The following is an 11172-nucleotide window of genomic DNA, read 5'->3' as shown; positions in this document are numbered from 1 at the left end:
CTCTCGCCGGGAGCGACAACAACCGCCGGTTTCTTCTTCGCCTTCTTAGCCGGCATCTCCTCCATCCGGATGCCCTGCGGCACGAGCCACTCCGCCACCACCTGGGACTCGACCTCCAGGAAGTTTAGGTCCGTCTTCGGCTGTACGACACGCCACACCGCCACGTCGTAGGCACGAGCGGCCTCATCGGCGGTGGGATACGTGCCGAGCCACCAACGCTGCCCGGCATCGGAGAACTCCAATCTGAAGTTCCCGGAGGACTTCGCCCTCATGCCGAAGAAACCGGACTTTCCCTTCGGTGTCTTCTTCGGCACCATCGGGGAGCGGGCGGCGGCCAAGCGGGGAGCGGGGCAGCGGCGTGCGGCGCGGGGCGGAGGCGGACGGAGCTGGGCGGCGGCGTGTGGTGCGGGGCGGAAGCGGACGGAGCGGGGCGGCGAACGGACTGGAAACGAGGCGGACGGAGCAGGGCCGGAGAGGAGGCGGACGGAGCGGGGCCGGACGGAGGATGGACCGGAGGCGGAGGCAGCCGGAGAGAAGACGGGCGGGGTCGGGGCGGCCGGAGCAGAGGCGAACGCGATGGGGCAGCGCGGCGGCAGGCGGCGACCTAGGCGGGGTGGAATCAGTGATGGGGGTCTGTATCTACGGCGGGACGAGACCTTATAAAGTTAACATGTAACTCTTGCAAACTATTTCAAGAGCCCGTGGCAACGCACGGGCAGTCTACTAGTAATCTCTAGTGGACCTCCCTGAACTATTGTGGAAGTTTAATTTACCTCTCACATGGCTGACATGACGTCACATAAGCCAGTTGACACGACGCCACGTCAGCAAAACCGCTTTGAAAACTGTATAGGGAGGTGAATTGACCGGTTTCAATAGTTCGAGGAGTATAAACATCCGGTTCTCTAGTTTAGGGAGGAAATGCTGACTCTCAGAGAAGTTGAGGGTGGTAATATGGACTTTGTCCTAGGCTGGTCCAGCAACTCCACACGGTAGGATTTCACTTTCAGCCCAGCTGGGCCCATTCAGCCCACACTGCGCCTCAATCTAGGGTTTTGTATTCCCTTCTTTCTTACTTACTAGAACGGGATCGCGCCTTGGCGCGAGGGTGTCGGTCCCAACATTTTACATAAGCATGTAACACTATGCCAGTAGGAATCCAGGTATAGCATATGCACTTATACAGGATGATAATAAAGTAAAGAAACATTTAATTGTCATAGAAGTAAAACACAATGGATATCAAGATCAACATCAAACTATAAGACAAGATCAAGCTCTGAGCGTTCATACGACCACAAAAGACAACCATTCGACATGAAGTTCGGTAACAAAAGCAAGAAAGGGGAGACCGGTGCTCTGTGTTGCGCGTCCATCCACGTCCCCGGCGGAGGCCACCTGCAGAGAGCGGGGCAGTTGATCTCCTGCCGACCAGGCGTGGTGGTGTGGCGAGGCAAGGGGCGGATCTTGAACCGGCAGGAAGCCGACGGCAGATGGCTCCGCGCTGCGGCAGGAGCTGGCGGCAGAGGGGCCGCGGCAGAGAGGGCGAAGGAACGGGTGGTGGGGGCGCTTGGCGGCACCAGAGCGGTGGTGCTTCCCGGCGTTGGCCACCGCATCCCCGCTGGCGCTGAGCGGCAGGCGCCTGCCCTTGGGCTGCTTCTTCTGGCCATGGCTGGCTCAGCCATGGGAAAGGAACGGGAAGGGGTTGGTAGCGCGGCTGCGGCTGGTTGGTGGCGGCGGCGGCGGACGGGAAGGATGGCTGGCGGCGATGGCTCTCGAGAGAAAGAGACGTGCGGGAGAGAGAACTGAGGGGGCAGCGAATCGGAACGAGGAGATCGAACCCTAGCACTGATTGGGGAGGAGGCAGCGAATCGGAGAAGGGCACGTGTTAACCTAAGAAGTGAAATGATGAAAATACCCTTGTGGGGGCACAAGAATATTGGCGGTGGCATAGGATATTTACCGGGAGATGTACGCACCGGCCGCACCCGCGCACCCGCTCGCTGACGGACGGGGCCCTCCAGCCGGGACCCCACAGGTCAGCGAGATCCGGCCAGGCAGAAGGAGTAACCGATGCGCGAGCCAGGCGGGATCAAACGTGCTAGGGGGGGATTGGATCGGACGGACGAGATCCGCCGGCGGCTCGATCGGACGGCTGGAATCGCATCAAGGGAATCGATCGGACGGACGAGACCTGCCGGCGGCTCGATCGGACGGCTGGAATCACATCAAGGGAATCGATCGGACGGACGAGATCTGCCGGCGGCTCGATCGGACGGCTGGAATCGCATCAAGGGAATCGATCGGACGGACGAGATCTGCCGGCGGCTCGATCGGACGGCTGGAATCGCATCAAGGGAATCGATCGGACGGCTGAGAGGCCCAAATCGCTCGCTTGCGTATGTCTACCTTGGGGAATTGAATTGATTCTAACTAACCGAGCGAAATTGAATCTATCTGAGTTGTTCAGCCAGCCTTTTGTCACGGAGGCGGTGAAGAAGAAAAGGGCTGCGCTGCGGGAGTCGTACAGCAACCGCGAACCACTCATCCTCCGTCTCAACTCCCGGCAAGACCCAGACCCGTGCGCATCACCACCAGGTGTGTGTTGTCATGCTCCCAGGCTGATATACCATCACCAATGCTACTCACTGCGGTCTATGTCAGTATCTGATGGCGTTATTTTTCGTTCGTAAGATGTTCTTTTTAGAGCATAATAATATAATAGTAGCTTAAATTAGGTGACTGTTTTATTTGGGAACCCATCATAAGATAGATATTCTTGATTATCTGTGACTGGAGGGGTAGCTCTTCTTTTGAAGAGTCTTGTTTCGACGACTGTTTACTCTTCTTTTGAAGAGTGTTGTTTCTGACTGACTGTTACCTTAGCGGATTAGTCTGCGCCCAAGGGCTGTGGCGCCATGGATTTTAAGTGCTTAATCCGAAAGGGTTTCCCCCCCTGCTTTTTGCTGCTTTAGTGTGTCACCGATTCATGTTTCCAATACTTATTCAGTGATTCTTGCATGCTATACTGTCTCCTGCATGACAACAGGAACAGTGGGTAGTGATAGAGGAGGAGGAGAAGTGACATGTATGGAAACTCTATTTAGTAAATATATCGTTGATTGAAACATTCATCCTTGTAAAATTAAAACATTTACAGTTTATAATGAAGAGTATATACACTTTGCTCTCTTCTCTGCAAAACGCCTAGAAACACTAGGCAGCGCGTGGGTGCTGGGTGGAGCTGGAGCGCTTGCTTCTCTCTACGGCTTGTTAAGTATTGGTGGTTTCTGTTTAAACATTTTGGATGTGGTAGCAATTCTGCTTGCTGGTGTAATTGTTAATTCAAAGTTCACTCCTTGTGCGCTTTTATGAAATTGTGCATTACTAGCACTTTTCATGTAAAAGGACTGTTATTACCCCTGGTTGAAATAGTGGGATCTTTTGAAGACTGTTGTTCCAGATGATAGTAGTGACTGCACTAGTCTTATTAGTTTCTTGATAGCAGATGTTATGTCAAAGTTACCTTAGTAGTTTAGTGTTTAAAAAGCTGCGCCTAAGGTCTTTCATCTAAGCGATTGCTTTTAACTCCCTGGAGGATGCTTAAGCATTCGAAAAGGTGTTTTTTCCTGCTTTTTGCTGCTTTAGTGTGTCAGTTGCATAGGCAGCACAGCACCGGTCCGTGTTCCCAATACTGTGGCCCCGTTCAGAAGTGCTCCTCCTCTGCACTTCTCCGGAAGCAGGCGAGAAGCTGGCCGAACGCTTCGGCTCCGCGAAGCCAGCTTCAAGAAGCGGAGGTGGCCTCCAGTGCAAATTTGAGAAGCTGCCCAAGCCCAGCTTCACGAAACGGCGGAGGAGAAGTTCAGCTTAATTACTAGGAATGCCACCGCCAAGTCAAGAAAACAATTTGTTTTGCAGTCGCATGTGGCCTGCTTCGCTCCTGTTTTCCTATCGCTACAACTCCCACCAAGTCTGGCCTGCTTCACTCCGAACGCTCGCCCAGTTCCCGCGAGAAGCCAGCTCGTTTGGGAAGCAGGAGCACTTCCGAACGGGTCCTTATTCAGTGCTTCTTGCATGCTACTGCCTACTTTGCAGGACAGGAACAGTGGGTAGTGAAGAGGATAAGTGGGAGATGTATGGAAACTGTGTCTAGTAAATATCTGACTGATTGAAGTACTCATCCTTGTCAAATTTAAAATTTTATAGTGTATAATGAAGTATATATATACACTTGGCTCTTTTATTTTATTTTTGTGAAATGCCTAGAAATGCTAGGCAGTGGTCTAGTTTCTAGGTGGAGCTGGAGCGCTTTCTCTACCACTTTCTAAAACATTTGTGTTTTTTTGGTTAAACATTTTAAATGTGGTAGCAAGTCAGCTTGCCGGTGTAACTGGTATTTCAAAGTTGACACCTTATGTAATGTTATGAAATTGTTTGTGCATTTCTAGCACTCTTCAAGTAAATGGACTGTTTCTAGACAACTATAGTACCCTTAACATAGGTTGAAATAGTGGGATAATGTTTTCATGTTGGTATGCCACATTCAATCCACTGGTTTTCAGATCATTGTTTTTCTTATGTTCTGACATTTTATTTTTCCACTTTTGGAGATACCACTGGTTTTGCATCATACAAATGGGATGGACGTACCTTTTTTTTTTGTTGGTTTAACCACACGGACCCAACATTTTATTGATTTGTCCCACAGCTTTCTCTGAAGATGGAGAGGGAAAGGAAGCATAAGAACTACTTGTCCATGAGGAAGTATAATAAAGGCCTAGGTCAGGACTGCGATGCAATGCCTAGCATAGTGTGGAAGTATTTTGTGTTTGCTTTGTTACCTGAAATGCCTAGATTGGTGTAAGTGGCATATTCTATTTTGTGTTTGCTCTGTATACCTCAAGGCTGGCAGCACCCGATACTTTCCCGCATCAGAGGACGTATGTACGTTTAACTTGCATGGCTCGTTGATCACTGAAATGAAGCTCCTGAATGCAGCTCTAATTTATAAGCTCCTGAATTCTCGTAGTGTTGGGAATATCTGAATGTGACATCTGTGCTGATTGATGATTGTTACCATGGATCAGTATATGTAACGCCAGATTGCATGTTTATCATGCCGTTATCTCGATGCCACCGCTTTTATTATTTACGAAAAAAGGTGCAACCTCATCACAATCCGGCATCAATGCACAGCACTCCTGTCATGAGTTGAGGTTCAGGCCAAGGAATTTTAGGCGAAGTGAACGGACCCCCCGCGGCGCTCCTTTGGGGCGGCCCGGGTGCTCCCCTTCTCACTCTGTGATGTTGCCATGATAAACCAGTCGTGAAGTTGCCATGATAAAACTCCTGGAATGCACGTATGAGTGGTTGAGGCAAATATATAGGTAACTTCTGCCTCCAAAGAAGACAAGTATTGTTTTGTACTATTATACGGTACTTTTTTTGAGGAGGAACTTGTACAGAAGCAACCATGGGAACAAATTCTTTTGGTTTACATACATGCTGTGAGGTAACTGCAACATGGCCTGTATGGCTGCATTGGTGGGATAATCCATTGGTGGTGCTCATCTGTATTGGGAGGGACACCTCTGACTGAATTGGCATTCTTGCCAATCACGATAGGTGGTAACAGTTTTTCTCATCGGAAACAACTCTGCTGTCTCTGTGTAAGGAAACTTTCTGCATATATAGTCCTTGTCTTTTATGTAACTTCCACTGCCACTCACATGCATGCTTCCCGGTTGAAGCGTTTTTCAGTTTTCATGCTTTCAAATGTGGAAGAAGATAAACATCAGGTTATGCCTCGACCTCGATGAGTAGAGTATATGGAATAGTAACGATAATACTCCCTCTGTCAGTGTCGAAAAAAGTCTTACAATTTGAGAGAGAGGAAGTACATTATTTTTTGACCTTTTGGTTCTTTCTTGCATGTTCCACCAACATCAAGAAGGTGATGCATTAATATGCGCTGTAAATCATTCAGAAGTTACGCCGATGCATTCGTTTGTTAGTACCAAACATGAAACATGCATTTGTTTGTTCAGAGACCAGGCGTAGAAAAAACTGAAACATAAATCCTTAGAACAGATAACTGACGTAGATTTGTGTCTAGAATTTCACTCACACTAGCATACCCGGTCAACACAAACTCAACAAAAGCACAAAACGTTGATTCTGCAAATACTTGATTGATTTATTCTGCAACCATAGCAGACCCTTGAGAGGATTACACATCCGTGAAGAGAAGAGTAGATTTGGGACTGGTCATCATCCCAAAACTCTAGAGCTAAACCACGCACACGGAGCACACTAGTTCACCCACAACTTATTTTATCATACGGACGGAAATCCATGTGGATCGATCGAGATGGAATTTCCTGCAGCTAGCTAGCACTCTAGCAGTGAGGCACGAGGAAGGCAGGCTTGAGCTCGATCTCCTCGTACCAGGTATAGAAGAAAGCGGTCGACGGGCAGCTGAAATCTTCAGTTTGCGCCTTCCCATCGACCGGGCCGGCGCCGGCGGCAGATGTGTTCTCGGGCGAAGAATGGGGGAAACGCGGGCAGCTCGCCGCCGGCAGGAGCGGGCCGGCGTGGTGGATGAGGTAGAGGTGCTCCCGCACCTTGGAGAAGATCCTCTCGTCGGTCCCGTTGGCGTAGATGGTGGAGAAGCCGTCGGGCGCGTAGATCACCACGTTGTCCACCATGCACGGGCAGTGGTTGTACACCCACACCGCCATGATCATCGGCAGCTGCTTCAGCTTCCGCCCGCCGCCGCCGACGGAGTTCATGTTCTGCTGCTCTTGCTCTTGCGTGTAGCTGTCGACCCGGATGTGCCGTATCTCCAGGTCCGCCACGGTGCATGTCCTGTTGCAGCTGTTCCCTGGAACAGAGAGATTCAGAAGCAGAATGAGTTAGGGACTGAACAGATTCACGAGCTGCTCAAGAAATTACTTATACATATGCTCGCGTGATTCTGGATTGGAGATGTTCTGTTACCTTTGGCCAAGGTGAGGAGCAGGACAACTGCCATGAGAAGCTTGATGCGCCTCTCCTGCCCCATAGCCATTCTTGTGTGTTGCGCTCTGCTTCTTGGTATTGGTAGGTGTACAGAGTGCCATGAGAGCTTGTGGTCTCGACGTATTTATAGAAGGAGCACGGGGACACTCAAACAAATTGACATTTCTAGCCCTTGTCAATAATTCAAAACTCCATTCCAAAGACTCATCTAGTAGATTTTTTTTCTCCTCCAGTAGTTTTTTTTTGCAGGAAAAAAAAACTACTGGAGGAGTAGTTGATCGACCGGTTTCACTCACTAACATGGTCGCATTCTACAAGTATACTAGGACAATACGCACGACAATGCCCATGTGTTGCAACAGGGTATAAATATTTTTTTAAGGAAGGATATAAATATTCTAGTACGTTAGCCCGTGACTAGTAGCTCGTGCATTGCAATGGGCTTCTAGAAAAGTGATACTCACGGAGTTAAAATAACCAAAAACAATGATGTATTAGCTAACACATCATACTATCAAACACAATGTGGCCTGGTCATAGCTCCGATCACAAGTCACCATCGACTCCGACCGCCAACCTCACGGATGCCGCATGTATGCGTGGGTCATCCAATTCCCGTTCACCCTCGGCGCAACGGCCATGGCTCTCATTCTCGCTCACTTGTTCGGAGGATGCTACCACCACTTCAACACCATTGATGATGGCGACTCATGCTTCTTCGCATCATCTGTTGTTGCCACGCCGATTGCCTCCATGGGTGACTTCTGCAAGCAGGGCATGTTGATCCGCTTCCCCTGGCCCCTGCGCATGGGTGCCGCCCGCCGCCCTCGTTCTGGCGACGCCATGTCTCCGTCGTACGGATCCATGTCTCCCTTGGCGTCGACAGTCGTCTCTGCTTCACTGCCATCAGCGTCCCCGTCTCTCGACCTGCCCAAGGTGAGGCGAAAATGGATTGGTTTTAGCTTTTTTTACCGTATGCTTAATGTTAATTGCTTTAATCAAACACCACCTCATGTGCGCTACACTCACCATTCGCATCCCTTTTGGATTACCTTCCTCCCAATTAGTGTTAGACCAAATGAAATGCTAGTTGAGTCTGCCCTAAACCACTGCTTTTCGGCTAAACAAGATTTCCACGCAATCAAGGTCTCTGATCTCATTTTTAAATCCGGCATCTCCTCCCGCCCAGTCAAAGTTCAAATCCTCAAACTTGGGTCCCTTGACTTTGAAGGGTTTCGTCTTTTTCTTTTTGACCAGTTAGAAACGGCCGTATCGCACTGTGCTCGCTTCCTCCATTGTTATAATACTTTTGCCTTCGCCCCGCTCCCCCCACGGCCCGAGTCCATCCTTGGTCCCTTTGTTTATCCTCACTCGCCTGCCCATGCATCACAACAGCAGCTTCTCGCGATCACGTCCTCGCCTCGCGGACAGTCAGCCATGCAAGACTCCCTGGCCCACCGCATGCACAATGATGATCATGCGGCCGCTCCCGACACACCAAATCTCCCAAAAAATCCGTACTTGCAGGATAGTGTTGCGCATGCGTGCGGGGCCAGTACAGGAACCAAAAACCCCTCGATCTCTCTATCTGTGCCAAATATGGATGCCCTACCTGACCCCCCATGCGTCTAATCCGGGCTCCATCCCGCCACCCCCTGTCTCCCCACACGCCGCCCCAGAGACCGCAACACTAGCGAATCTTGCATCGGGAACCGCTGACCCTGCACGGTCACGCGCGCTGCCATGCGCTCGCTCTCCGCTGCCGCACCCCCCTCCTACTACTGACCAGCATCTAGCTCTCATCATCGCCCCTAAAACCTCCCTGTAGCCTAATCCGGCCACTCGATCACCATGACCCTTCTCCCCGTCGCCTCGACCGCTGCTACATGCAACAGATCACGTCGTCCTGACGCCAGATCCGCTAAACCTCTCGGTCCAACTGCAACGCAACACGCACATATCGAGACGCCCTCCTCTCCCCTCTCCGCGGCCACAGTGACCCGCTCCCCAGCCCACCATATGTACCCCGTCGTCTCCACCCCTCCACTCACCCTCATTCTCCTCCACCTCTAGCCACCAAAAAGCGATGCCGCTACTTCCGCTGCCTAGCTTTAGATCACTGCGTAGAGGCTTGAAGGAAATATGCCCTAGAGGCAATAATAAAGTTATTATTTATTTCCTTATATCATGATAAATGTTTATTATTCATGCTAGAATTGTATTAACCGGAAATATAATACATGTGTGAATACATAGACACACAGAGTGTCACTAGTATGCCTCTACTTGACTAGCTCGTTGATCAAAGATGGTTAAGTTTCCTAACCATTGACATGGGTTGTCATTTGATTAACGGGATCACACCATTAGGAGAATGATGTGATTGACTTGACCCATTCCGTTAGCTTTGCACCCGATCGTTTAGTATGTTGCTATTGCTTTCTTCATGACTTATACATGTTCCTATGACTATGAGATTATGCAACTCCCGTTTACCGGAGGATCACTTTGTGTGCTACCAAACGTCACAACGTAACTGGGTGATTATAAAGGTGCTCTACAGGTGTCTCCGAAGGTACTTGTTGGGTTGGCGTATTTCGAGATTAGGATTTGTCACTCTGATTATCGAAGAGGTATCTCTGGGCCCTCTCGGTAATGCACATCACTTAAGCCTTGCAAACATTGCAACTAATGAGTTAGTTGCGATATGATGTATTACGGAACAAGTAAAGAGACTTGCCGGTAACAAGATTGAACTAGGTATTGAGATACCGACGATCGAATCTCGGGCAAGTAACATACCGATGACAAAGGGAACAACGTATGTTGTTATGCGGTCTGACTGATAAAGATCTTCGTAGAATATGTGGGAGCCAATATGAACATCCAGGTTCCGCTATTGGTTATTGACCTGAGACGTGTCTCGGTTATACGTCCATTTTGCATCATGCTTTTATATCGATATTTATTGCATTATGGGCTGTTATTTCACTTTATGTCACAATACTTATGGCTATTCTCTCTTATTTTACAAGGTTTACATGAAGAGGGAGAATGCCGGCAGCTGGAATTCTGGGCTGGAAAAGGAGCAAATATTAGAGACCTATTATGCGCAACTCTAAAAGTCCTGAAACTCCACGGAACATCTTAAAATAAATAAAGAAAAATCCTCGCCAAAGATGAAGGCCAGGGGGCCCACACCCTGCTCACGAGGGTGGGGGGCGCGCCCCCCTCCTATGGCGCGCCCCCTACCTCGTGGGCCCCCTGGTGGGTCTCCGACGTCCATCTTCTCCTATATGAAGTCTTTCGATGAGAAAAAAAATAAGAAGCAACCTTTCAGGACGAAACTCCGCCGCCACGAGGCGGAACCTTGGCGGAACCAATCTAGAGCTCCGGCAGAGCTGTTCTGCCGGGGATACTTCCCTCCGGGAGGGGGAAATCATCACCATCGTCATCACCAACGCTCCTCTCATCGGGAGAGGGCAATCTCCATCAACATCTTCACCAGCACCATCTCATCTCCAAACCCTAGTTCATCTCTTGTATCCAATTCTTGTCTCAAAGTCCGGGATTGGTGCTAGTAGGTTGCTAGTAGTGTTGATTACTCCTTGTAGTTGATGCTAGTTGGTTTATTTGGTGGAAGATCATATGTTCAGATCCTATATGCATATTATTACCCCTCTGATTATGAACATGAATATGCTTTGTGAGTAATTACGTTTGTTCCTGAGGACAAGGGAGAAGTCTTGCTATTAGTAGTCATGTGAATTTGGTATTCGTTTGATATTTTGATAAGATGTATGTTGTCTAGCCTCTAGTGGTGTTATGTGAACGTCGACTACATAACACTTCACCATTATTTGGGCCTAGAGGAAGGCATTGGGAAGTAATAAGTAGATGATGGGTTCCTAGAGTGACAGAAGCTTAAACCCTATGTCGGTGTCAAAACCGGCGGATCTCGGGTAGGGGGTCCCGAACTGTGCGTCTAGGCCGGATGGTAACAGGAGGCAGGGGACACAATGTTTTACCCAGGTTCGTGCCCTCTTGATGGAGGTAAAACCCTACGTCCTACTTGATTAATATTGATGATATGGGTAGTACAAGAGTAGATCTACCACGAGATCAGAGAGGCTAAACCTAGAAGCTAGCCTA

General features: G+C 49.4%; 1 protein-coding gene and 1 long non-coding RNA gene across 2 annotated transcripts; one reads left to right on the top strand and one right to left on the bottom strand.

The window, feature by feature from the left end:
* Positions 1–2476: 2476 nt before the first annotated feature.
* Positions 2477–5020, top strand: LOC119296922. Its single transcript, XR_005145451.1, has 2 exons — positions 2477–2598; positions 4709–5020. It is a non-coding gene; the product is annotated as an uncharacterized LOC119296922 (long non-coding RNA).
* A 1151-nt stretch (positions 5021–6171) lies between these two features.
* On the bottom strand, positions 6172–7102 carry LOC119296920. Its single transcript, XM_037574927.1, has 2 exons — positions 7000–7102; positions 6172–6883 (listed from the first exon to the last, which is right to left on the bottom strand). Exons 1-2 carry the CDS (start codon positions 7067–7069, stop codon positions 6399–6401), a joined length of 555 nt encoding a protein of 184 aa, XP_037430824.1. The 5' UTR covers positions 7070–7102; the 3' UTR covers positions 6172–6398.
* Positions 7103–11172: the final 4070 nt, after the last annotated feature.

Source organism: Triticum dicoccoides, chromosome 5A, assembly GCF_002162155.2.
Source record: "Triticum dicoccoides isolate Atlit2015 ecotype Zavitan chromosome 5A, WEW_v2.0, whole genome shotgun sequence".
NCBI lineage: Eukaryota > Viridiplantae > Streptophyta > Magnoliopsida > Poales > Poaceae > Triticum > Triticum dicoccoides.
The sequence above is the reverse complement of the archived record's forward strand: the minus strand, read 5'-3'. Positions and strand labels throughout refer to the sequence as shown.

What these genes read in the sequence shown, in the direction of transcription:
- LOC119296920 (XM_037574927.1), bottom strand. Translation starts at nt 7,069, where the DNA reads ATGGCTATGGGGCAGGAGAGGCGCATCAAGCTTCTCATGGCAGTTGTC. An exon ending in GCTCCTCACCTTGGCCAAAG is followed by an intron (nt 6,884 to 6,999) that starts GTAACAGAACAT and finishes TCTCTGTTCCAG; the next exon opens with GGAACAGCTGCAACAGGACA.